Genomic DNA, 27492 nt, shown 5'->3' on the forward strand with positions numbered 1-27492 from the left:
GAGAGAAGCCACGGGCTCGAACTACCTAGTGTTTGTATAAAATATTGTTTATTATAGGTACCTAGGTATTTCTTTTTAAATATAAAATTATCGCGAAACCGCAGGGAGTTAATGTTAGCAAATAGATTAGATTCGGACGATGTTTTTTTTATTAATTTGCCCTTGACATTGAGACAAGACGGCGCAACCGATTTCGATGTTTTTTTTTTTCTTTCGTTGTAGGTAACTACGATCAATTTACTGCGAAATGTGAAGTATGAAGTGTATTATTATTACCTATGTATGTGTGTTGCACAATTACTACGAAGCTACTGAACCAATTTGGGTTAAATAAGTGTGTTAAACGTGTGGCATGATATAAATGATATAGCGAATAAAAAATTGTAATTAAAAATGATGTAGTTAATTGTATTGAAACTGGTTTGTGTAGGTACAAATTCAGTTATCAAGAAAGTAGGTTGTTTGTTCAACTAATGATACAAAGCAAAACCAAATTTCTGTAAGTACATAAAAACTTCGATGTGAAGAATATATAAATACTTTTATTTTAGAGAAAATAAAATAATCTATTGAAATTAAACGCAATTTAAAGCCGTTTAAAAACACGAAGTGATTGGTTTGATTTTTAATCCACGTTTGTGATTTTTATCAGCACAAATATCAGCGTAATCCAAATATCTATACATATAATTTACTAATCGACATATAATATCGATTATATGTTATTATCTATTTTGTATTTGTGTTATTTTTAATCTGTGCATGATATCTTTTATCTAGAATACGAGTCGAAAAGTCGATAATTTGTGAAATAAATTTCGCTATTATTATTTTTTTATGTAATACCTACTTATGTATTTTAATGTATGTTAATTTATGTTTGTTATTAATGTATTTTATAAAAAATACTTTCACTTTAATGCAATTTATAAATAGATTGTTCTCATGAATATTATAAAAAATCAGAAATATCCATTTTTAACCGACTTCAAAAAAAAGGAGGAGGTTATCAATTCGGCCGGTATATTTTTTTTTTTTTATGTATGTACACCGATTACTCCGAGGTTTCTGAACCGATTTACGTGATTCTTTTTTTGTTCGATGCGGGATGGTGTCGAATTGGTCCCATAAAAATTTTATTCGGATAGGCCCAGTAGTTTTTATTTTATGAGCATTTTTGTCTGTAGGTATTTGTAAATTTTGCAAGTGCAAGTTTGAAGTCGGTTGTTTTTAACGCAGTTATCACTTGTTATTTATAATTATGACGTTTCTGTCTCTTGGATTTACACAAGCTAGCTTAGCTTATATAGATAATTTTTTCTAAAAAAAAAAGCAGAAAAAACACGCGATATTAAGATGAAATTATTGTTTTGTCACCGAGTACCCATCCTTGATTAGTGTACGTAGGTTTTATTAAATCGGTCAGTTTTAAACTGAAATAGAGACTAAAGGAGTCAATAATTAATAAATAAATATAAATAAATATTTCGGGACAATTTTCACACACGGCACGATCTGATCCCATAGTTACTAAGCTTTCGCTTGTGTTATGGAAACCAGATGGCTGATAAACATACATATATAATTTAAACTAAATACTTATATAGATAATTAACACCTAGGTCCCAGACACAGAGCATGCATCTATGTTCATCACACAAATATTTGCCCGGGTGGGAATCGAACCCACGACCACTACCTACCTGGCCAACCGGCCAGTCAACAAACAGTTCCTTCATCTTTAAAATATTACTATAATAGATTTAAACTTAATAATGGTAGAAAGTTCCATATCTTCGGTTTAGTTTGAGGAATCTTTATCTACAAGTAGTGTTTATCTAAGGAGTATCAAGGCGAAATATGCTGTTGTGAAATATTGTATAAAACTATTTTTTAACTCGAATCTTCGTAAATGAATATAATTGAAGGGTTTATTTGTTATGCTACTCAGGTGCATGTAAAAGTAAAAAGTAAAACTCAAACTCACACATATTTATTTATTCAATTAGACTTTTTCTAGAAGCACTTTTGATACGTATTACGTCAGTACATATTTTTAACATTTACCACCGATTCGGATAGCAGTATCTACGGAGAAGAACCGGCAAGAAACTCCATAGTTGCTTAAATCATGTCAGTTTTACAATTTAATTTAAAAAAATACATAGGTATGTAACGTCCTTACAGCATTAATTAATGCTCTAAGGTAACATCATAATATATTATAATAATATGCCAAAGAACTGCCTGTGACTTTTTACGGGACAACCCCACATGGGTTTTTATCGTCCATAAGAAGCGCTATAACTGTCAATGTACAAAAAATAATAATTAAATAACCACCGAGAAATGCCGTCAAGAAACTGTTGTTGCTCTTTTAAATTATGTCAATATAACAACATTAATATTTAAAACTAGCTTCCGCCCGCGACTCCGTCCGCGCGGAAAAATTAAGATTTACTTTTTTTTTACGTATTTTTCCGGGATAAAAAGTATCCTGTTTTATGCCCAGGATAATAAGATATAATTATACCAAGTTTCATCGAAATCGAACCGTTAGTTTTCACGTGATGCCTGAACATACAGACAGATAGACAGACAAAATTTTTTTTAATCACATATTTGAGTTTGGCATCGATCCAGTATCCAGTAACCCTGCTATTTATTTTTTCAATATTTTCAATGTACAGAATTGACCCTTCTACAGATTTATTATATGTATAGACTATAGATAATAAAGACGATTCTAGAGAACTGTCCGTAATCCGTATGTATGTATGCTCTACGAACTAATACATTTTTCACAAAATTTAATACAAAGTTATTTATTTTTCATGCCTGTCAGCTGTTCTGCTTTTAAAAGTAGATACTTATAAATTTTTATTTGAAATGGAAAAAACTTGAAGACTTCCAAGCATAAGTTATTTCTCTTCAAAAATCAACCCCTTTCGATTAAATATGCTATGAAAGTTGGTACATACGGTTGTACTACTTATATATATCAGATAGTTCATGTACAGTGTAGCAATAGATACTATCACAGACTAATACTATCGACGTCCTTATCAGTTAAAGATAACGTATCTTGTTTGTCGATATGTTTACTGTACGAATGATACGGTAGAGGTGGAAATATATTTATAATATACTAGCTGTTCCCCGCGGTTTCACCCCCGTATCTCCACTCCTGTTGCCTGTTAGCCATAGCGTGATGTTAAATAGCCTATAACCTTCCTCGATAAATGGGCTATCTAACACCGAAAGAATTTTTCAAATCGGATCAGTAGTTCCCGAGATTAGCGCGTTCAAACAAACAAAGTCTTCAGCTTTATAATATTAGTATAGATGTATATGTCGCAGTCATCTGGTTGAATCTGCTTTTTCATTGAATGACTAGGCCGAATGTTGATTTACTCTGCCCGCCTGCCCGCGACTCCGTCTGCGCGGAAAAATTAAGATTTTTTTTTAATTACGTATTTTTCCAGGATAAAAAGTATCCTATTTTATGCCCAGGATAATAAGGTATAATTATACCAAGTTTCATCGACAGTATACCATGTTTCATCCATATTGAACCGTTAGTTTTCACGTGATGTCTGCACATACAGACAGATAGACAGAGAAATTTTTTTAATCACATATTTGGGTTTGGTATCGATCCAGTAACACCTGGGCTATTCATTTTTTCAATATTTTCAATGTACAGAATGGACCCTTCTACAGATTTATTATATGTACAAATAGATATGTAATATGTTGTTACACCCATGTTTATGTTGTAAATAAATGTAGATGGTTTGATAGGGATGTTATCTAGCAGAATATTATGTGTTTATAGAATTGTGTATTTATTCAAATTTAATAGTTATATACGTACCTAACTCAGTTAAGCGTTTTTTTACTCTATATGCATAGTATAAAACAAAGTCGCTTTCTCTGTCCCTATGTCCCTTTGTATGCTTAAATCTTTAAAACTACGCAACGGATTTTGATGCGGTTTTTTTAATAGATAGAGTGCATTCTCGAGGAAGTTTTAGTACCTATATCATTTATAGGTTTTAGACAACACGGGTGAAGCCGCGGGCGGAAAGCTAGTTTGAATAAGATTGACTACCTAGAAATTAACAAAAATGCTCTATTTATAAACAGTAATTAAACTTTATATTACTCAAACTCAAACTCAATACCAATGACGTAACAACTTTCACTGTGAAAAGTGAAATTTTTTATATTGGTTCATTTTATGCTCTTTTAATTTTATTCGAATTTAACTATTATGTTGTATGGATTAAGGTTCAATTTTGTGTTTCATTTTATTTGTATACTAGTGGTGTTATTTTGTAAACATAAAGGTTTAAAGGAGAATGACCACGGGTGGTATCGGTAAAATTTTAGTTGTGCCACGTATTCGTGATATTGTTAATTCCTATTTGTATTTATAATGGTCATATGTATCAATATTAAGTCTTAATTATACCGGATAAATTGAAATAATAGTAAAAGTTATTCTTTTGAAACATGTATGACCACGTATGGAATCGGTAAAATACTAGTTGTGTCACGTGTTCGTGATATTGTTAATTCCTATTTGTATTTATAATGATCATATTTATCACTATTAAGTCGTAATTATACCGAATAAATAGAAATAAAAGTAAAAGTTTTTGTTTTGACACATATATCTATCTCTCTTGCAAGCGTCCTGCGTCATATGTCATAGTTGAATGAATGTGTTCGACGCATTGTTCGACGTTATTTATTTTGAAATAATGTTTATTACGATTTACTTTTCACATTTATCTTGTAAATTAAAATATTACCTATGTAATAAATGTAAAACTTAACGTTCATCGTTAGTTTAAACTCGATAAAGTATTTTTTTGAAGCGTTGAATAAAACTTTTGTTTTATTTTTATTGTCGTGAACTGCGGCTTATTTACATAAAAACTTTAATCGTTTCTAAAAGTACTAACATCAAGCTTCAAATTGAGCTATATTTCATCTTGACACAATAAGTTTGATTGCGATACCAAGTGCCATAGTCACTTGGGCAATCTCCTTTATACTTTAGTTTGAATTTATCAACTTGTAAAGTTTATCAACTTACAAAATCTTACTGAAAATGAATTTTATTATGACGTGGGATACCTAAAGCAGTGAAAGTGAAGTCCCATGTCCCTAGTGGGGTAAGGGGCAGATGCATTATACATCTGTTTCACTGATCGATTTTCTTTAGGGTCAAGTAGGTGATCAGCCTTCTGTGTCCTGCCAGACCGAAACATTTTTATTGTCATTTAATAAATTCGAGTTCGTTAACAAGTTTCTTTTAGATCATAAGTCGTCGGTATCTTTCAGTCGGTTACATACAAACATACAGGTGAAGCTTATAAAAGAATGTTAAAAAAAGAAATCGAAAATGATACTGAATAAAAATATTTTTCACTAGCCGTGCCCCGCGGTTTTACCCACGTTGCTCCGTTCCTGTTGATCTTAATTCTTAGCGCGATGATATAATTATAGCCTATAGCCTTCCTCGATAAATGGGCTATCTAACTGCACCGAAAGAATTTTCGGACCAGTACTTTCTGAGATTAGCGCGTTCAAACAAACAAACAAACTCTTCAGCTTTATAATATTAGTATAGATTAACTAAAGTTTGAATAAAATACAAATAGATTACCAATGCGCTATTTGAACCAATGTATTGGCAATTATAAACATCATTGTATGCAACAATGGTCCGACTTGTTGTTAGTATGTTTATTTAAAAACATTTTTGTATGAACTATATGTATATGTAACTAGCTGTTACACGCGGCTTCGTGTGAGCAAAAAAATTTTCATGGGAATGGCATGTTTCAACGCGGTAAAAAGTAACCTAGATGTCACTCTCTAGCCTCCTTACTCATAAACAAATCCTATCCTTCCTACTAATCCTACTAATATTATAAATGCGAAAGTTTGGGAAGATGTGTGTGTGTTTGTTACTCTTTCACGCAAATACTACTGAACCGAAAAACCTTAAAATGAAATTTAGCACACATATAGAGGGTAACTTGGATTAACACATAGGATTTTATCCCGAAAATCCCACGGGAACGGGAACTATGCGGGGTTTTCTTTGAAAACGCGGGCGAAGCCGCGGGCGGAAGGCTAGTTATACCATAAAATCGCCCCGTTGCAACGTGAAAGAAAGTCAAATTAACACATTCTCATATTTATAATATGTAGTAAGGACAAATAAACTGCGGCCCGCGGTTTCGCTCGCCATCTTTTCTACTTTTGAGAAAAAGTTTCGTACGAAAATACTTTTCCAACGCCTCAAGTTTTATTTTTGCTATAAAAATAAGCCATGACCTACCACAATATCTCATCTATCTATTAATCGAAATGTATCGAAATCAGTTCAGCGGTTCTTATTATGATGTCCCATTCCATACATTTAGATTTACAATTAGATATGATATTCAATAGTTTAAGGGCACTTGTAAATAATCTTTATTTTAATTATTATAATAAAATAACTCTTTGTTCTTTTGCGCAGATATTATTTTATAGTTATAGTGTTTCTGATAATATACAGATTAAAAATTAATTTTATTGATTTCCTACAACGGGCGATGTCACGTGATAAAAAATTCTGTTAGTAAAAAATTTCATAATCGGTTCAGTACTTCCGAAGATTAGCACCTACAAACATACAAACTGTAACTTTAATAATATTTAAGTATATTATTAAGTTTTTAAATTTATTAATGTTTACTTTTTTCCAATGCAATACAGAGCGTAATTAAATAAATATATAAAGTTATGTGAAAAAGTGTCAATATAAGTGTAAGTGTAAAGATGGAATAAGTGATACTTAGTGTCAAAGTGCAAAATGTTGTCCCGTGGATTTAAATATTCCTTGTTGGAAGATGAGGATATCGGGTAAGATTTTGTTTAATTTTTTAGTTTGTAAGTAGGTATGTCATTTCAGTAATGGGAAAAGGCTCAAATCCTTCTGATGAATCTTGTTGAAGTCTCACTCTTCTCTTTTACAATATAGTTTTTAGTTTTTACAATAGTTGGATTATCTATAGTAAGTAAATAAGGATTTTTTTGCTAAGCTTCAAGATATTTCGTATTTTTACCCGTGTTGCCTGGTAGAGATCACCGCAAAGTGATAAAGCCGCAATTAGCGCTGGATATCATAATGTACCTTCTGTATTTTTTATATGAATTGATTTGTTTTGTACATGTAAATATTTAAATAATTAAAAATAACAGAAACCAAGGCCCAAAAATCATTAACCAAAAATAGTTAAAACTACACTTTATTGAAGTCGGTTAACAAATAGTAAAACTACATGATTTAACTAACTTTATGCATACTGGATAGACACACATTATGTATTGTGCAATTAGGCGTGGTTATAACTATTAATTACAGCTTACAGAATAATGTATAATTAAAGTGAACAGGAAGACAAGCCTCTTCCTATTTGTTATAATGTTTTACGATTTCGTAAGATTATTTATTTCATACTAGGTTTCCGCCCGCGGCTTCGCCCGCGCAGTCAAAGAAAAACCCGCATAGTTCCCGTTCCCGTGGGATTTCCGGGATTGCGTCATTTTCCCGGGATAAAAAGTAGCCTATGTCCTTTCTCGGGTATTAAAATATCTCCATACCAAATTTCATGAAAATTGGTTCAGTAGTTTAGGCGTGATTGAGTAACAGACAGACAGACAGAGTTACTTTCGCATTTATAATATTAGTATAGTATATGGATTGTTTAGAATAATACTTGATGTATTTGGTTTTTCTTCAGTTGAACGACATAGCAAGAAAATTTTCATAATAAGTAGTTCACCAACTTTAGATTTTTTGCAGGAATCAGTAGACAGACATTCATATTTTTTTATTTAATACTTGCACAGCATAATATATTGGAGTAATTTTATATCTGTATAAGGATTTAATAAAATTTAATTTAATTTCAACGTCATCCATAACTTTAATTGATATAAACCTTCAATTTTCCAAACTCCAACATTCAAGTAGATTTCTTTTAGAAGCACTTATTTATAAATACACATTCATTGTATGGGAATAATCCGAAATGAGGGTAGAATGAGAAATATCTCGGTCAATAAGATCGTTCGTGGGTGAAGCGTGGAGGAATCTCATAGGAATGTTTAATATTGAACCCCTGTACGGCATTCTAATGAAGGTATGGCTCAGTGGTTGTAAACTGGGGGTGTGGGTTCGATAGAATTAATGTAATGTAGAAATTAAAGATTTAACTGATTTTAAACGCGATTTCTTCGACTTTTTAACACTTTACAGCGAGCAGGGCTAGGGTGAGACGGAAGGCTTCTATTATTATACAATGAATAAATCTCGTTTAAAATCCGTTAAAATTAGTTTAATTTCGAAATGTATACTCGCTTAAAATCAAACACAGGAAAATTCTAATTTTAATGTTTTTAATTAAATGAGGTTCTCCGCCATCATCTTTTCGTGTTACATTTCCTGTTATTTTTTCATTTTTGATGAAAATTTTTAATTTGCTTCTTAGCTAGTAGTTTTTGTGTAACTAATTCCACAGATAATAAAATGCTATTCTAGTAGTTATGCTTAAAAAAATATTTTTAGTAATAATATACTACTCGCCTCGGTTTCCTCTAGATATATTTAAAAGTATAAAAATAAATATTAAAATGTAAGTTACAACGACTTAAGTTGGACTTAAGCAATAGCGAATGTGTCCACTTCCTCGGTAACGTTACATAAAGTTAGAGAGGTGATTGCACACTGAAGGACAAACAGACAGTACTTAAATCCAAACTCAAACACAAATATTTTTTAATTCAAGTTCTTTTGGGAGCGATTTATTCGTAGAGAATGAATATTATATAATAGATTGTTAATTGTAAAATGTTGACCAATATTGATAGGGACTAACCAAAAGGATAAAGTATTGGAGTGACTATACTATTGAGTCGATCCCCGCGGTTTTGTTCCGCCCCTGTTGGTCTTAGCGTGCTGATTTATAGCCTATAGCCTTCCTCGATAAATGGGCTATCTAACACTGAAATAATTTTTCAAATCGGACCAGCAGTTCCTGAGATTAGCGTGTTCAAACAAACAAACAAACTCTTCAGCTTTATAACCTATGTTCTTTCTCAGGGTCTAAAGATTGTCTGTGCCAAATTTCATCAAAATCGGTCCAGTAGTTTATGAGCCTATTCATTACAATCAAACAAACAAACAAAGTTTGCCTCTTTATAATATTAGTGTAGATTTGAATATTCTACTAGCAAGTGTAGTCTGGATAAATTATATAAAGATTTAATCGTGTTTTTAAAAATATGTTAAAAATATGTTTGTATCGCATATTGTAATCTCCATGTATTTACATGTTGTTACCTTCTTATCACTCTTACATTATCCGTGGCATTTTAATTACTTATCTGTGCTATATATTATCGTTGTTTTATTATAATTATATATGACGGTGTCTTTGTTATCAAGTGGTATTTTTTTTTTTTTTTGTATGGTGTTTCTCAATGTTAGCCAGAAGGGCTACTACATTTTAACGCGGACGCGGGGGTGAACTGAAGGTTCACCCTGGTAGCGACATGCACAAGGGCGTCCCCCCTTGACGGGGACCACGAACCTCGGCTTGAGCTGTCGCTTGAGTGGAGGAGGCCAGAAGGGCCCTAATCGGACGGGTATCAAGTGGTAGCTGGTTCGATCCTTTATTTATTGTTTTTGAACGATAGTTAAGACATATCGTCATCTCTGTTGTAACTGCTTTCTTAAGATACCTACATATTATCATCTTCTCTGTAGAAACTGCTTTCCGAATCGGTGTACCATCGGCAATTGGTAAAACTATGTTATGACGATTCTAAAGTGCTTCTACAAGAAGTCTAATTGAATAAATACATGTTGAGTTCATTTTTTTTGCATAAAATAATTTTTTTTTCTGACATGTGATACAGCGCCATCTGGGGCCTTAGACAAAGTAACAATTACAAAACGATAACGAAGTTAGAAATCGCAAAAATGTATGGGATTGACATTAGATAGACCACGTGATCTAACGCGGCGTATGTCAATCCCACACATTTTTGCGATTTCTAACTTCGTTAGCGTTTTGTAATTGTTACTTTGTCTACGGCCCCTGGTTCGGAATAAAGCAAATATTTTATAGAAAGTAGATCCACTTAATTATAATAAAATACTATAAACTTTAAAGCATTTATTATTATTATATTTTCTGTGTGGGAAAGATATATAGTGCCGTCCTTTGTTCTACTCTGGAAGTAATACTGTTTTAAGAAAATGGTATGGGAGCTGATAGCACAATAATTTCGTTTTAGTTGTAAATAATGTGTGTTTATAATTTAACACATTTGTAGCTGTTAGCAGGAAAATATATTTAATTTAAATAATAAATAAAATATGCACGATCATGAAGGATATACTTATTTTAAAACAATATCTATGCAAATTAATTATGTACATTGTTGTGTCTGTTTGTGACGATAAACTTTTCATACTACTCGTGTTCATGCTAATATTATAATGCTAAGTCTGTTTGTTTGTAACGCTTTCACAGCTCTACTTTACGGAATGGGATGAAATTTTTAAAGAAAATAGATAGGTAGTTGAAGAAATAGAGTGACTTGTTATATTGTTATTGTTATAAGCGACTTGTTTCTTCAAACTCTGAAGGGTTGAAAAGGACTACGATAGTTTTATCCCGTGGTTTCGTCCGTGGGGCATAGAGCGCTCATATTAGTCACTAGCTTACGGCACGTGACTTCGTCCGCGTATGTAAAGGAAATTATTATAAAAATGAGATATTTACCGGTTAAAAGTATAGGTACTTTAAACCGGTAAATATCTCATTTTTGTGTCTGGAGATAGTATAGGTAGTCCATGGAAAACATTAGTTAGGACTAATGTTTTCCATAGACTACCTACTATCTCCAGACACAAAAATCATATCATAAAATCGCTCCATTGCGACGTAAAAGAAAGACAAACAAACACACGAATACACTTTCGCATTTATAGTATTTTACTCAAGCCAGTTACAATTAAAAGTTTTATATCAAAAAAGATTTAAGCATACAAAGGGACAGAGAAAGAGACTTTGTTTTATACTATGTAGTGATTATCATTTAATTAAATGCCCCTTTATTCCTTATCATCAAGTGGTTTCTAGTTACCATGAAAAACAAAACGGAAATGGTAACATTCGAGTAACTACTTAAGCAATAAAATTAATCCGGTATATTTGCAAACAAATGCGTTTTATTTCTCGTTAAAATGCGATAAAGCTAAATATCGCTTTAGCACGAGGAAAGTCAGGTTTATTTGTAGTACACCGTACACGTGGAAATTCAGTTTCGTAGTAAATGGGCACAAATCTATACTATTTATACATCTATACTAATATTATAAAGCTGAAGAGTTTGTTTGAACGCGCTAATCTCGGGAATTACTGGTCCGATTTGAAAAATTCTTTCGGTATTAGATAGCCCATTCATCGAAAAAGGCTATACTGCTATAGGTATATCATCACGCTAAGACCAACAGGAACGGAGCAACGCGGGTAAAACCGCGGGGCACAGCTAGACTGTTATAAAACTCGGTAAACCAGTCAGAATTTTGTGCTACCTTTAAGTAAAAGTAGTTTCTACTGCTTATCTGTTTTCTGCTAGAAAATATATTAGACTAGTAGATAGATACTAGGACCTAAGACCTTGATGGAGTTCAAAACTATTAGAGCTAGCGCGCACGAGCAACTTTGTCTCCGCAACTATTTTGTCTCTCCCATCAATTTGTATGGGGAGTTGCGTCGCTACGTGCGCGCACTTTCATACTAGTCCATGGGTGGGAGAGACAAAATAGTTGCGGAGACAAAGTTGCTCGTGCGCGCTGGCTCTTATATTTACTTGTCGAGGAAAAGTTTACATTTAGAAGGTCATTTATATCCTTGTAATGAAATACATACTTATATATAGGTACACGGATATGTATGTGTAATTATTGTAATACAGAATGGATATAGAATATTGATGAATGAAATATGGATAATGGTGTAAAATTTAATTGGGCGCGAATGTACCCTTAGGGTGGTTTTCCACAAGCAATGTGCGAGGAATGTGTGTAAATCCATACTAATATTATAAATGCGAAAGTAACTCTGTCTGTCTGTCTGTTACTCAATCACGCCTAAACTACTGAACATTTTTGCATGAAATTTGGTACCTCCACTGTTTATTTTGATACCCGAGAAAGGACATAGGCTACCTTTTATTGCGAAATATGTACCACGGGCGAAGCCGGAGCGGTCCACTAGTAACTAATAGTATCGCTTCGATTGTTTTTCGCTTCGGTTGAGCCGTTCGCGTGAACAAGGAAACAGAGATACTTTTTTGGTGGCGATCCGCACAAACTTCATCAAAATCCTGATCAGCCGTTTTTACGCGATAGAGTAACAAACAACCAAATTACAAACTGTTTATATTTAGAATATTAGTATACTAATCTACCCCTATATCTCAAGGATACTATATTTACCACGTGTAAACTCGGGTCATTACATTAGTCACACAGTTTTTAATACAGTACAATCGCTTACAAAACATAATAACCAAACAATAATTATATTTAAAATAAACATCGTGTTCTAAGTAAGGTGTTAAACAATGGTTCTAAGCGTATGACAATGGTCGGCCATTTTTTTTCTGTCAGTCAGTCGATGGTGTAAGTTGGGACTGTGTGCTTGGTTCAGGAATTAAGTCACTTAAGTGTAAGTACCCACATGAAAAATAAAATAGTACTGCAAAATCTAACCCGAATATATAGCCTATAACCTCTTCCTCGATAAATGGGCTAGCTAACACCGAAAAATTTTTTCAAATCGGACCAGTAGTTCCCGACATTAGCGCGTTCAAACAAACAAACAAACAAACGAACAAACTCTTCAGCTTTATAATATTAGTATAGATTGGTTGCACTACAATAATTTAACGAATTTATCTAATAAAAGCTTGTTTTTTAAACAATATTAATTATACATATATGTACTACGTAGTTATACTTCCGGGTGGAAAGGGAATACCCTACGTATAGAATATTAATTAAATAAAAACCATAATACATCACAATCGAGGAAAACAGAGTAATTATGAACATATAGGTTCGTGTGATTACATCTCGCAGGTGCCGTGTGAAATGCCTTAATAATGTAGCGCTTCAAGCGCTTTGAGGAAGTATAATATTAATTACTATGCTAGTAATTAAAACTAGTATATTAATTGATTTTATTGTATCGATTTGCACATGCAAGTTTGGTTGAAACAAATTAGGGAGGGGGTCACATACGTATGTGTATTATTATTGTTTATGAATTATGATGAATGAAAAAATATTGCTAGCTTCTCATGAATGTAACTCAAGAATCAAAAAAACTACTGATAACTAATTTTACAATATCAGTTTTAACTTTTAATTTAATTTTTGAATTGAACGCGTAATGCGTGTACATAATATAATTTTAGAAAAAATCAACAAAAAAAAAAGAGAAGAAAAACGAATGGAGAACCGCTTGATAAAAGTTCAAGCGCTTCAAGCGCTGACCGCGTAAAACATTTGCACTCGGTGCGCGGGAAAAAGTGACGACCGCAAATTGAGAATGGCCGGTTTAGTTGGTTAATTATTATTACCGTGTGAGTTTGTTTGCTTTAATTTATACGATAAAGTAATAAGTTTAGTTTAAAACTTTCGTGTTTAAATGTTGCACTTTATTTTTAACGTGAGAAAGTAAAATTCAAAATAGTTCTAGAAGTTATAGAACGCGCGAATTCTATATAGGTGACGTCACTCGTAAGTTGAATAGATTAACCAGTATATTGAGAGCTCTTGTTTGTATAGCAACTAGACTAAGTGTTTGACAGAGATCAAGGTACATATTACGGTGAATTTACATCAGCTAGAGCTTGAGTAAGATCATTCTTTCGTGATCTTTTAGTGTAAACGAAAACTCGTATTCAGTGTTGTTCAGTATTAGAATATTGCATAGAATCTTTTTGAGCGCACTAAAAACACTATAAGAATGAGCATTCGCTCACTTGATGTAAATGCACCGTTAATTTATTAAATGTAATAAACTCTTGGTGAACCTAAATTAAATTCATGAATCTCTTTTCCAAGTTACATACTACACATACATACATATTTAAAAATCCTAAGTTCATTCTATTTTAGTGTCATTCAGTAGTGTTACCAACATTTTAATTTATTTTTTATAATTAGTATTTATTATTTATTGTTATTTTGAACTAGCCATCGCGTGCACGGGAATCGAATAATGGACAATGAGTAGGTATTGAGTATTGTGTAACTATTGAGTTATGTGGGACATTCATCTCACCTTGTAAATCGCCTTGTACCTTAGTGTACATACAGGATGTTGTTTTCTGTTCGTAAATGTATGTACTAGTTATATGCGTGTGCTTTCTTCAAATTTAAATAAATAAATAAACTTAATTTTAATTTTAAAGAATTAAAATAATTTGATCACGAGGCCGGATCCGAACCCGCATCATCCGCCATTTTAGAATTTAATTATTTATTTTCTTCCAAAAATTTTAATTATAAAGCACTTGAATGTCATAAAACACATTTCAATGAGATAAACTCATAAAAATGTTGTATATATGTATTGTCACCGATTTTTGATAAGTGTACAAAGTATTATCTGATGTTCAATTTGTTATAAATATACTGTTGCGATGGCACGTGTCTGGAAATAAATGAAATTATGAAATTTCCTTAGATATCTTGACAACATACTTTCTAAACTATGTTGATTTGCAAACTGAATAAACACTTGTAAAACACTTGAATGATATTAGAATTGTGATAATTATGGCTAAATGCTAAATTTAGTAATAAATACATAGAATTATGATAAACTTTAACTGTCTTACCACAATAAACTTTAGACAGGGTTTATTTATCTTTAAGCGCGGGTTCTCTTTAATCTGGTTTTGTCGTATTTCACATAGACAACAATAAAAGTGACAGATCCCTGGTTTAAAGTTAGACTGTGTTTAAATTGTTTTGTGGTAAGACCATAAGAAGCTAAAGTTTTAACTTATTAAATTAGGAATGGTAAAAATACATTGTAACCATTTTCATCGACTTAAATTGTTGTGGTGTTCGAACCCGCATCCTCAAACGGGAATTCTGTAGCCACTGCACCATTGTGTTAAAAAATAAATCAATTGCCATAGTTAGTTGTCTCGCTGACACAATTTAATAATTATTGCTCTAGTTTTAACGTTTAAGGTCACCTTGTATGTTGTGGGGGCTTGTATACAGCGTGTTTTTTTTTTTGATAAAAAAATATTGATTTTATGTAGGTTTTGGCTAATGTTATTTTATCATACGTTTGAAGTTTCAAAATTAACAATTAACAAGATTTTTGAAATGAAACTTCTTTATCGGATTTGGAAAAAAATTTAGTGTAACATTTTTTTGTTACGCGTGACTTTTTTCCGTTACGCGTCATCTTTTTCTTACCCCTACCACGCGTGATTCGATGTATTTCTGTAAAGTTGCATATAATAAATTATTTTTTGAAAAGTAAGGTCATAATGAAGTTTCACTTCTTACGTGTGTACACTAGTACACGCACAAATTTTTTTTTGATTCCCTGACTATTTTAATCTGTCTAATCAGTGAATTATGTTATGTAGCATGCTTGATTTTATTATTTGAATATTTTTAACAGTTTTTGCTTTTATTGTTAATAATTACCTTCATTCTCTTGTTCTACTTCAAGTTAATCTTACCTAACTTGATCTTAGATCGATGATAACCAATGAGGTCGCCTATTGTACTTTATCTCCACTTTCTCTTATGTAGGAGTGGTAATAATGTAATATTTGATATTTACTATTGAGTTGAATATCATTTAACCCATCGAGACCCGAGCGGCCCGATCGGGCCACGACACAATAGATTTTCTATTGTGTCTGTGTTTCCGGGGGCTGAGTTATACATGTTTTATAAATGAGAATTTTTTAACGAATGGAACTTGGGTGACCCTAGTTTGACACATGAAACCGAAAGAGTGGAATAAATTCGATTGCTCAGCGGGGATCTCCGGTGGCCGAGAAGTCGGGTGAAAGACGCGGATTCGAATCCAGCCTTGTAATCGAAATGTTTACATTCTTTAAAATTTTCTCAATGCAATATTTTCTTTTGAGCACGCTGTATATGAAACCTTGGTAGCCATGGCTTATGGTTACAAGACAGAATTGTGATATATTCTAATAATTATCTACTATGGTTTAACTGACATACAACTTATGCGTTATTTTACATATTATAAATGCGAAAGTTTGTATTGTTTGCTATTTACAACGAGAAAATACATTGACGAATTCATACTTAGGATAGTTTTTATCCCAAAAATTTCGTGGGAATAGGAACTATGGGGGTATTTTCTTTGGCGAAAGTTAGTTGTTAGTTAAAAATAATTTGGGATTGATAACTTTCACTACTTTTTTTTGCTGTAGTTATACTATTCTTTATTTTTGTTATCATCACTACATAGTATAAAACAAAGTCTCTTTCTCTGTCCCTATTTCACTATGTCCCTTTGTATGCTTAAATCTTTAAAACTACGCAACGGATTTTGATGCGGTTTTTTTTAATAGATAGAGTATTTCAAGAATAAGGTTTTAGTATATAATTTATTAGGTTTTAGACAAAGCGGGCGAAGCCGCGGGCGGTAAGCTAGTTACATATTATATGTATAGTATAGATAAACAGAAACGTCTGTAAATCAAAACAACATGACAGATTTACATAGCATGAATAATATTGAATGTTTATTTGAAGGACTATCTCTGTTCCCTCATTCGACAAGATAAGTGAAGTAAATAGTATAATCAGAGTTTAAATAAAGCCTCGTTTACATAAATCTGTTCGTTGCAATTGATACTAGCTATTCGCCCTCGGCTTCGCCCGCGTAATTAAAGGAAAACCCGCATACCTCTTTTTGTGAGATTTCCGGTATAAAACCTTTTCTTTTCTCGGGCCTCAAACAATCTATGTATTTCATCAAAATCGGTCCAGTGGTCGGGGCGGGAAGAAGAGACTGACACTCGGAAAGACAGGCGGACAGAGTAACTTATACATTTATATTATTAGTTAGGATTAGTAGGGACAGTTTTATATTATAATTAGTAGTTAATTCATCATCATCATCATCATCATCAGCGTGCAAACATTCGTAAAATATACGAATGTTTGTTCAATATTAGCTGCTAATGAACACTCAGCTTTATTTAACATACGTGACTTACCTACCGTGAATGGGCATATTAGTCGATATATTTATGTAAACTTAGATATGGATAACTAGAGGTCCGCCCCGGCTTCGCCCGTGGAACATATTTCGCAATAAAAGGTATGCCTATGTCCTTTCTCGGGTATCAAAATATCTCCATACCAAATTTCATGCAAATTGGTTCAATAATTTAAGCGTGATTGAGTAACAGACAGACAGAGTTACTTTCGCATTTATAATATTAGTATGGATGTGCAAGTAATATTAGGTTAATACGTTGTAAAATTTATAGAAATAAAATACATTTTTCCTTGTTTTTTGTATTTTTCGTAAAATTTTATCAACGTTTCGTTTTTTCTTCAAAAAAAAAAATCCAAGGTTGCGTCATGGCAATAACGTTACGTGCCAAATCGAATTCGAATCTTGCCAAAGAAGTTTCACTTCAGACACGCGTGTGCTCGGCATATACGCTCTTTTATTTGTATTAGTTTATTAAAACCATACAGAAACAAAATAAGCTAATTGTTCTTCTCCATTCTTTCCAGGGACCCACCCCAGGAGCCTGTCTCGATACGCGTCCCGATAAATGGCATGACATGCCAGTCGTGCGTGAAGAGCATAGAGGGCTCCGTCGCGGAGCTGCCGGGGGTCACGTACGTCAAGGTGGGTGACGGTCTACTCGAAAGACTGTTGGTCTAATCGAAAGACCAGAGGTCTACTCGAAAGACCGGCGGTCTAATTAGTGCTTTTAAGTTTATCAATGATCAGAATTATTTGCCAAACCCACACGTTTTTAAAGATTATTTTCAGCTGTAATTCATCGCAGGTTTCCTACAAAAATATTATATAGTGGAAAATATTTTTTATTGTTTTTTTGAAGGAATACTTTAAATTAATAAAACATATTTTTCTGTAGGATACTCACATTACACCAATAAAAAAGGCGTGACGAATAAAAAACATTATTTACAAGAGCAGACGTATTTTTCGCGTAGTTTTTGTAGGTACATTGAAAAAACGCACTTGCGTAGTTCTCGTAATAACTTCCAAATAACTTGTATGTTTGCAGGTGGAGCTATCAGAAAACGCGGGCTACTTCAGATATGACCCGCGCGCTTGTTCCGCGGAAGCTATCCGGGCCCACATAGAGGATATGGGCTTCGAAGTGCCCGCGGACGGTGGTGACGAGACCAGGTAGTAGTTCCTGCTAAGCTTATGTTGTATTGTTTCTTTGGCATTCGTTTTTACTTAGTTTTATTTTATTTTTATTCATACTCTATTGCTCTGAAATAACTAGGAACTTAATTTAATTATAAATTAAAACAAATGTCGGTCTTATCGCTAAATAGCGATTTCTTCCAGTTGCAAAAGTCAGAATAATATAATGAGCTTAAAGCTTTAAAACGTTTTTACTTTATTTATTTGAAACTAGCTTTAACGTAGCGGACTAATTGTATTGTATGCTAATAGAAATGGGGAAAATGAGCATTTTTCGTATGATGTAGGTACAAATAAATACTCATGTGTGTCCACACACACAACCGCATGGATGCACACAGACGTATAAGCGCATTCAAGCGTATGAACGTTTGCATTTGTGTGTATGTGAAATTGCGCATTTGTGTGTGTGTACGTACTAAATTTCTACGACGTATATTCTAACCTCAAAGCGTATGTTTATTTATTTATCTTACACAGAAAACTGCTCCCCCGCGAAATACCAACGGATCTATTAATCGACATGACGGGCGCGGGGCCGCCGGAACAAGAAACCGTGTTGGCGGTGACGGGGATGACGTGCCAGTCGTGTGTAAATACTATTGAGGGTAGGTGGAGAAATTTGTTATTTTATCTCACAGAAAAGTGCGAAATTTTGTATTATCTCACACAGAAAACTGCGACAGATACCTAAGGATCTACTGATCGACGTGTCAATCGTGTATTAACACTATTGAGGGTAGGAGGAGAAATTTTGTTGTTGAAGTGAAAATTTTGACGTTTTACTGAACATTTGTTTTTGGGTATAAATTATTTGAAATAAGTATGCACTACTTTTTTAGGAAAGTATTCCATATTTATTTGAATTTTCAAATGATTTTGAATTATTTAATTTGATTTTCAAAAATTGTTAAATAGCGCAATTTCAGCAATTAGAAAAATACTTTAAATCAACTTTTTAAACGCGAGACGAAACTTTTTAACTTATTAATTTTATTGTTCGTCTCGAGTTTCAACGTTTTACAGCAAGCACGTTAAATGAAATAAAAATTTGTAATGGTAAAATGATTTTTAAAATGCATTAACTAGGTTTTTATTTTAAATCCTTACAAATATGAAAAAATATTCTAAAATATGCCTCTTCATACCATCACTAGTTATTTATTATATTTTTTTATATTCCAGGCACTCTAAAAGAGATGCCAGGCGTGATCCGCGCTAGCGTCAGTCTCTCCGAACACAAGGCTAGCGTCACACACTCGCGCGGATCGGTGACGCCGCGTCAATTGGCAGATGCGGTATATTCGTTGGGTTTCGATGTCGAGATTGTAGGTGAAACAGGTAAAATAACACTCAAAATTTAAATCAAACTCAAACATTTATTTATTCAATTAGACTTCTTCGAGAAGCACTTTTGAAACGTCATTACATATTTTTAACATTTACCACCGATTCGGAAAGCAGTATCTACGGAGAAAAACCGGCAAGAAACTCCATAGTTGCTCTTTTTAATCATGTCAGTATTTCAATTTAATTTTACAAAAATATGTAAATGTAATTGACTTCAAACTCAATAAAAATATAACTCAAGTACACTCCTGAAAAAACACATCTCGAGTACATTAAATTAAACTCAGAATCCAACTCATACTCTAACTTAAACTCAAATTAGAAATAAACCAACAGAAACACAAATTAAATTGAGATTTCTAATATTGGGTACTTTAGATTAACATCTATACATCTTAAATCTGTCATGTTACTTCGGAAATATTATCAATAAAAATTAAAAATATCAATGTATAAATTATTTTTTTGTAAATTTCAGATACACAGCACGATCAAGCGTCAGGTGACGGCGCCAAAAAGTCACCGGTTAAAAACAGAGCTCAAACTAATGTAGGTATTTATTTTTATTCCATTCGAGGGACTTTAAATTGATCATAGTACTTATATTTTTTTTATTTCAGCTAATTACTTCAATAAATAAAATTTAATAAATAATCTCGACGTCCTATAAAGTACAGCTGTTAAGCCTTACAATAAACAATTATAGACTATACTAGACTCACAATCTTGCTCAAAAATTGTTGAAACAAAACTCTACCTTTGCATTATAGGCAGAGTTGTCTCAAAAGACATACAATAGATTTTGAACATTACTACCACGAATTAAGGTGTTAATTTCAATGAATATTTCATACAACGCTGCTCAGACGTTTTTGACGACCTTTAAAATCTAGTTGTTTATAGTACTACAGTGGGATACAAATAAGAATTAAAAAAATGTGTGTGTGTAATAGTGTACACACGTAAGAAGTGAAACTTCTTTATGACCTTATTTTTCAAAAAATAATTAACTATATGCAACTTTACAGAAATACGTCGAATCACGCGTGGTAGGGATAAGAAAAAATGGCGCGTAACGGAAAAATGTCATGCGTAACGAATATATGTTACACTAAATTTTTTTCCAACCCCGATAAAGAAGTTTCACTTCAAAAAGTAATATTACAATACTTATTTTTTTCAAATTATTAATAAATGAATGAATTGCAGGGTACAATATCCCCCGTTCCCGAAGAGATATCAACGTGCACGCTAGAAGTGCGCGGTATGACGTGCGCTTCGTGTGTCGCCGCTATAGAGAAGCATTGCTCGAAAATATACGGTAAGTGTATGGAGATAGGGTGGAATTTCGCTTGGCAAAAAAGTACTTGGCAGTTTAGCTTAGCAATTAGTTAAATTTGCTTCGTCATGCAATACTACGGAACTTCGAAAATATATGGTCAAAAGTGTACGTTAAGTGTAAGGAGATAGGGTAGTATTTCGCTTGGTAATTATGCACTTGCCTGTTTAGCTTAGCCGTGCGTTCGGAATCTCGAAAATATGGTCAAAAGTATACGTTAAGTGTATGGTAATAGGGTACAATTACGCTTGGCACATAAGTTATTGTCATGCAATAATTCGGAACCTCGAAAATATATGGTCAAAAGTATACGGTAAATGTATGGATATAAGGTAGTTTTTCGCTTGGCAAATATCTGGATTATTGAACATTATATATATGTATTGAAAGTTTGCACGAATATATTCGGTAAACGTATAGAAATAGGGTAGATTTTCGCATGCCAATATTGTGTCGATGTTGATAGGGGAAAATTAACTTTATGTGTATTGAAATCTGTATGAGAAATGGTACGGTAGAGGAGTAGATTTAAGATTGAATTTTGCTGGGCACGTTTTGGAAGATAAGATGATATTTCGCTTTGCAATAATCTCGGATATGAACTTTATGTATAATAAATTTTGCTCGAAAATATGTCAATGCAAGAGATAAGGTAGCATTTCGCTTGGCAACAATTTGGTGACCTGCATAACGAAAATTAACTTTATTTGTATTGAAATTTTTATAATAAATTATGTGATGGTGACGTGTTTGTAAGATTGAATTTTGCTTGGCAAATTGATATACACCTGTACATTATTTTTATTACGAATTAATTATAACATATTTGCCCACAGGCGTCCACTCAATAGCAGTAGCGTTGTTAGCCGCGAAAGCGGAAGTCCGTTACGAGCCGCGCAAGATATCGGCTAGTGCTCTCGCTCACTCACTCACTGAGTTGGGCTTCCCGGCCGACGTGCTGAGTGAGAGCGGTGCGCCCAGGGAGGTCACGCTGGCGGTGAGTCACTCACTGAGTTGGGTCTTATGAAAGTCACACACTGACTGAGTTTAGTCTGATGATAACGCAATCAGAAAGAAAGAAAGAAAAAGAAAGAAAAGACATTTAATTCAACACACACTTAAAGACAAATAAAAATAAAACAGAAATTAAATAGAAAAACACATTGAAATTACGATATAAAACTTATATTAATTAGGTGTGATCCTGTGTGCTGAACAGGGACACCACTCAGGAATTCTACAGCTTAAGAGCTGCAGCACTGATTTTCAGTGGTTCCCATGTTCCCAAATGACGCCCATAGTGGCAGATAATGAAAAATATGAATAAATGAAAATAGATACCTATACACATATATACACTACATAAATATCAAAACAAAACAAAATTCATAACTCAAAAGAAATAATAATAATATGATTTATTAATAAATAAGTTAAATATTTATATAAGGATAACAGAAAATAGCAGTATAAAATTAGAAAAATTATTAATCATACGCTAACGAATCAAGCAACTAATGTTGATTGATTTGCCGATGTAAAATGGATTTCTTAAATTCATTACGGAAGCTTAGTACACTGCATTTATTACGCAATGGTGGAGGCAAATCATTCCAACATTTCGTTGCTCGGTATCACTCACTCATTCGCTGAGTTGGTTCAAACTCAAACATTTATTTATTCAATTAGACTTCTTATAAAAGCACTTTTGAACCGTTATAACATATTTTTAAAATTTACTACAGATTCGGAAACAGTGTATATTGAGAAGAACCGGCAAGAAACTGCATAGTTACTCTTTTAAAATCATGTCAATATTACAATTTAATCTTAAAAATGTGTAACTGCATGTAATATCATAATGTGCCAAAGAACTGTCCTGTGGTTTTTACGCATCAACCCTCCATGGATTTCCATCTGCCATTTCCTTAATGCTGTAATAGGCTCTCTGATCTAGTACATTTTTTCATCTATACCTTAGATATTCACTCAGAATCATTCAGATCACTTCTAAGTGATAAGGCCCGCCTAATAAAAAATACTTTTCTTGTTTTGTTTTGTATAAATTAGCAATAAGTTTCCCGTGTATAGTTTTATTAAAGGGTAATAATAAATATTCATTTTTAATCAAACATTATTTTTTTCAGATAAAAGGCATGACCTGCGCGTCTTGCGTTAGCAAAATTGAAAAGACTGTGCTCAAACTGAACGGTGTTGTGTCGTGTGTAGTCGCACTTACTACTTGCAAGTGAGTAATAAGTTAGTTACTTAAATGTAACTTTAACTTAAGTTTAGGTTGTTTTTGTTAGATTTAATTTTAACTTTGTAACTGTACCTGTAACTTTAAATTAAGTTTGGGCTCCTTTTCTTAGTGTAGATTGTGATAATAAGTTGAGCTGCACTTAAAAATGACTATCAATACTTAATTTTATATGTAGTTAAGTAAATGAGTAAAATATATGTCAGAAAACTATTTGTAAAAAATATAAAATGTATTTATCACGATTTTATAACATACTAGTTGTGTAACCAGACTCACAGTCGACTATAACAAGGTCGTCAAGATGTTCGAGCGGTGTTGTATAAAACATTCATTGAAATTGACACCTTATTCCGTGGCAGTAATGTTCAAAGTCTATTACTATTATTTATAAGAAAACTCTGCCTAATGCATGCGTAGGCAGAGTATTGCAGCGGACAATTTTTTATTATGATTGTGATTAGTTGTTTATTGTGAATCAGGATTTATACTTTTTTTTATTTATTTCAGAGGCAAAGTAAAATACGATCCGGAAATAATAGGGGCTAGGAAAATTTGCGACGCTGTGAACAGTCTCGGGTTCGAAGCCACAGTACTGAATACGAACCAGAGGAATGCGAGCAATTATTTTGAACATAAGTGAGTATTATAATGATATTTATATATTTATTTATTCGTGGTAAATGTTAAACAATGTTATGATGACTCAAAAGTGCTTTTAAATAAGTCTAATTGAATAAATAAATGTTTGAGTTTGAATACAGCATTACATTTCTCAATATATTAATACATAAATTATGAGCCAGTTAAGATTACAAAATAAGGTACTTACAGCTACTTACAGATACTTTGAGTTAAACGAATATGGTTTTTTTTGTTTTTCAACTGACTTCTAAAAAAGAGCTCTGACTCGACTGTTTTTTTTTGTTACCTTAGAACTATTGATTGGGTGAACTAATGCTGATGTTTTTTTTGTATTTGAAAGGTTAGTCTTATTTAAATTCTCTGAATGAAATATTGACAATTTGAGGGCAAATATATTTCTTTTATAAAGTTAAGTTATTATTACTCATTAGTATTTGTTTTTAATTGTACTTCTTACTAACTTTACTAAGTTATACAAACGATATATTAGAAATAATTACAATTTTATCATGTGACGTCGTATATCAATTTACTATCAAGCTACTTCCCATTTACTTCAATAAATTTATCCAACAGGGAGGAAATAAGAAAATGGCGGAACGCGTTCCTAGTGTCACTAACATTCGGCGCCCCGTGCATGGCGACCATGATATATTCCATTTAGCTCATTTATAATATTACTAGCTTTCCGCCCTGGATTCGTCCGTTTTACCTTAAAACTAATAAATTATGTATTAAAACCTTCCCCTTGAATCACACTATCTTTTAAAACAAATCACATCAAAATCCGTTGCGTAGTTTTAAAGATTTAAGCACACATAGGGATATTATTGGGACAGTGAAAGCGAATTTATTTTATACTATGTAGGGATACAGTATCTGCCCATTTCTTTTATGATCAGTAAAATTGTCCAACAGGGAGGAAATAAGAAAATGGCGGAACGCGTTCCTAGTGTCACTAATATTCGGTGCCCCGTGCATGGCGGCCATGATATATTTCATGTCGATCATGGGGGACGATGAAAATGGACACAAGAACATGTGCTGTGTATTACCTGGGTTGAGTTTGGAGAATCTTATTATGTGGGCGCTGGCAACGCCTGTACAGGTATGAGATTTTTAGGTATTTTTGTCAATAAAGAAATAGATACATGTATAAAATGATGAAGTTTAAGGTATCCCTAAACGTATTTAAAAAACGAACTAAAAAACAGTCTAAGCTTGTTGGTCAATAATCAAAATAAATTCAACCTTATTCCCATTAGTAAAAGTCGGAATTACACCAAAAATCAAATCAATTTTTCTGGAGTTAGAAGCGGTGTAACTATCACTATTTTCTATTAAAAAATCTTAATATCTTAATATATATTATAAAGGCGAAAGTTTTTAAGTATGGATGTATGGATGTTTGTTACTCTTTCACGTAAAAACTACTGAACCGATAACAATGAAATTTAGCACACATATAGAGGGTAACTTGGATTAACACATAGGATAGTTTTTATCCCGGAAATCCCACGGGAACGGGAACTATGCGGGTTTTCCTTTGCAAACGCGGGCGAAGCCGCGGGTGGAAATCTAGTTACTTATAAGAGTAACATCATTGACATCCTACAAACAACAAGATTCGAATTTGTCCGAAGCAAAACTCTGCCTAAATGTACATTAGGCATAGTTTTCTGATATACATATATAATTATAATAAGGTGATAATTACAATGAATATTTTATAAAAGGCCGCTCGGACATATTTTTTCCACCTTTTAGACGATTGTGAGTCTTGTGAGTTTACTTGTTATCGGTATCCACACAAAAACAAATATTCTTAATTTATTAGTCTCTTGATTTCGTAAAAACAAATAAACATTTGTTTGTTTTCCAGTTTATCGGTGGTTGGCACTTTTACAAGCAAGCGTACAAGGCGTTACGTCACGGCACGTCCAATATGGACGTTTTGATCTCTATGACTACCACTATAAGGTATATATTATTTTGCAGTTTCATTTAAGTATTTATTTATCTATAAAACATTTTTTCTGCTTCATTGTGAATGTGTGGGAATTACTGAAGTAATATTTTAAAGATGAAGAGAGGGTTTTGTTTGCATTTACGCGATAATCTCGGGAAATACGGAATCCATAAAAATATTAGTTTTTACTGAACTGATTTAGATGAGTTGATTACGACTTTCAATGATACTATCCGTATAAATTATATTATGTTTACTTTTTTACGTCCGCTTTTCTTTATGCTTAATGTTTTCCGTTCTTCTTAACTTCAAGATTCCGAAAACTATGCATCTAACTTAACTAATTTAAAAAAAAGGCAGAAAGAAACTATTTTATTTGGTTTTTTAAAGAACAGAAAAATTCTGTCAGGCGTCGGCATTGGAGCGGGTTCGAATCACGCCTCGTGATTGAATTTTTACAATTCTTTAAAAAAATCACATTCAATAATAATTCATTCATTTATTCAAGTAACCAGGACTCATTTTGTTAGTAACAATTAATAACTTAAAAATTATGTAGTAAAAATACAATTTAACATACAATTTATTACAATCTATTATGACTACTAGGAATGCACTCCACTGCTACAATACAGCAGACAGTTTGCAGCAGTGGTTTACATACCAGCAGTCGAACCGACTCGCTATACAGCGCATGATTACATTGGGGCTGTCCCGCACACGCCGCACCAGGGATATGCTCTTTCGCATTGTAGCATAAAAACAGTCTAAATACGAGCATCCCTGATGCAAAATATATTTTTTTTTTCAGTTACGCATACTCCCTAAGCGTGGTGATAGCAGCGATGGTGTTGCAACAAGACACGTCGCCATTGACTTTCTTCGATACACCTCCAATGTTGCTAGTTTTCGTCTCTCTGGGACGATGGTTGGAGCATATTGCTAAGGTAATATTACAAAAAACACCCGACACTTCAAACTTGACCCTACAAACACGACACTTTACACACGCCGCTGCAAACTCGACACTTCATTCACGACACTTCAAACTTCACACTTCATTCACGACACTTTAAACTCGACACTTCGCACACGACACTTCATACACGACACTGCATACACGACACTTCATACACGACACTTCAAACTCGTCACTTCAAACTCGACACTTCATACACGACACTTCATACACGACACTTCAAACTCGACACTTCATACACGACACTACAAACTCGACACTTCATACTCGACACTTCATACATGACAGTTCAAACACGACACTTCATACACGACACTTCAAACTCGACACTTCAAACACGACACTTGAAACTCGACACTTGAA

At 33.1% G+C, this 27492-nt stretch overlaps 1 protein-coding gene across 6 annotated transcripts in view; it reads left to right on the forward strand.

The window, feature by feature from the left end:
* Positions 1-27492, forward strand: part of LOC123704315 (copper-transporting ATPase 1) — a 53630-nt gene that overhangs the window by 4831 nt on the left and 21307 nt on the right. For 3 of the 6 annotated variants that reach the window (XM_045652640.1, XM_045652637.1, XM_045652641.1), the window contains exons 4-15: positions 17915-18032; positions 18439-18563; positions 19068-19195; positions 19773-19928; positions 20416-20486; positions 21147-21258; positions 22113-22273; positions 23424-23524; positions 24047-24175; positions 25100-25289; positions 26064-26161; positions 26962-27097. In XM_045652640.1, the coding sequence (XP_045508596.1) occupies positions 17915-18032; positions 18439-18563; positions 19068-19195; positions 19773-19928; positions 20416-20486; positions 21147-21258; positions 22113-22273; positions 23424-23524; positions 24047-24175; positions 25100-25289; positions 26064-26161; positions 26962-27097 (1525 nt within the window). Of the gene's footprint in view, positions 1-6783; positions 6931-12796; positions 12816-17914; positions 18033-18438; positions 18564-19067; positions 19196-19772; positions 19929-20415; positions 20487-21146; positions 21259-22112; positions 22274-23423; positions 23525-24046; positions 24176-25099; positions 25290-26063; positions 26162-26961; positions 27098-27492 lie in introns of those variants that run through there. The other 3 variants (XM_045652638.1, XM_045652639.1, XM_045652642.1) reach the window with 2 other exon arrangements.

This window comes from Colias croceus, chromosome 29 (genome assembly GCF_905220415.1).
Source record: "Colias croceus chromosome 29, ilColCroc2.1".
Taxonomy (NCBI): Eukaryota; Metazoa; Arthropoda; class Insecta; order Lepidoptera; family Pieridae; genus Colias; species Colias croceus.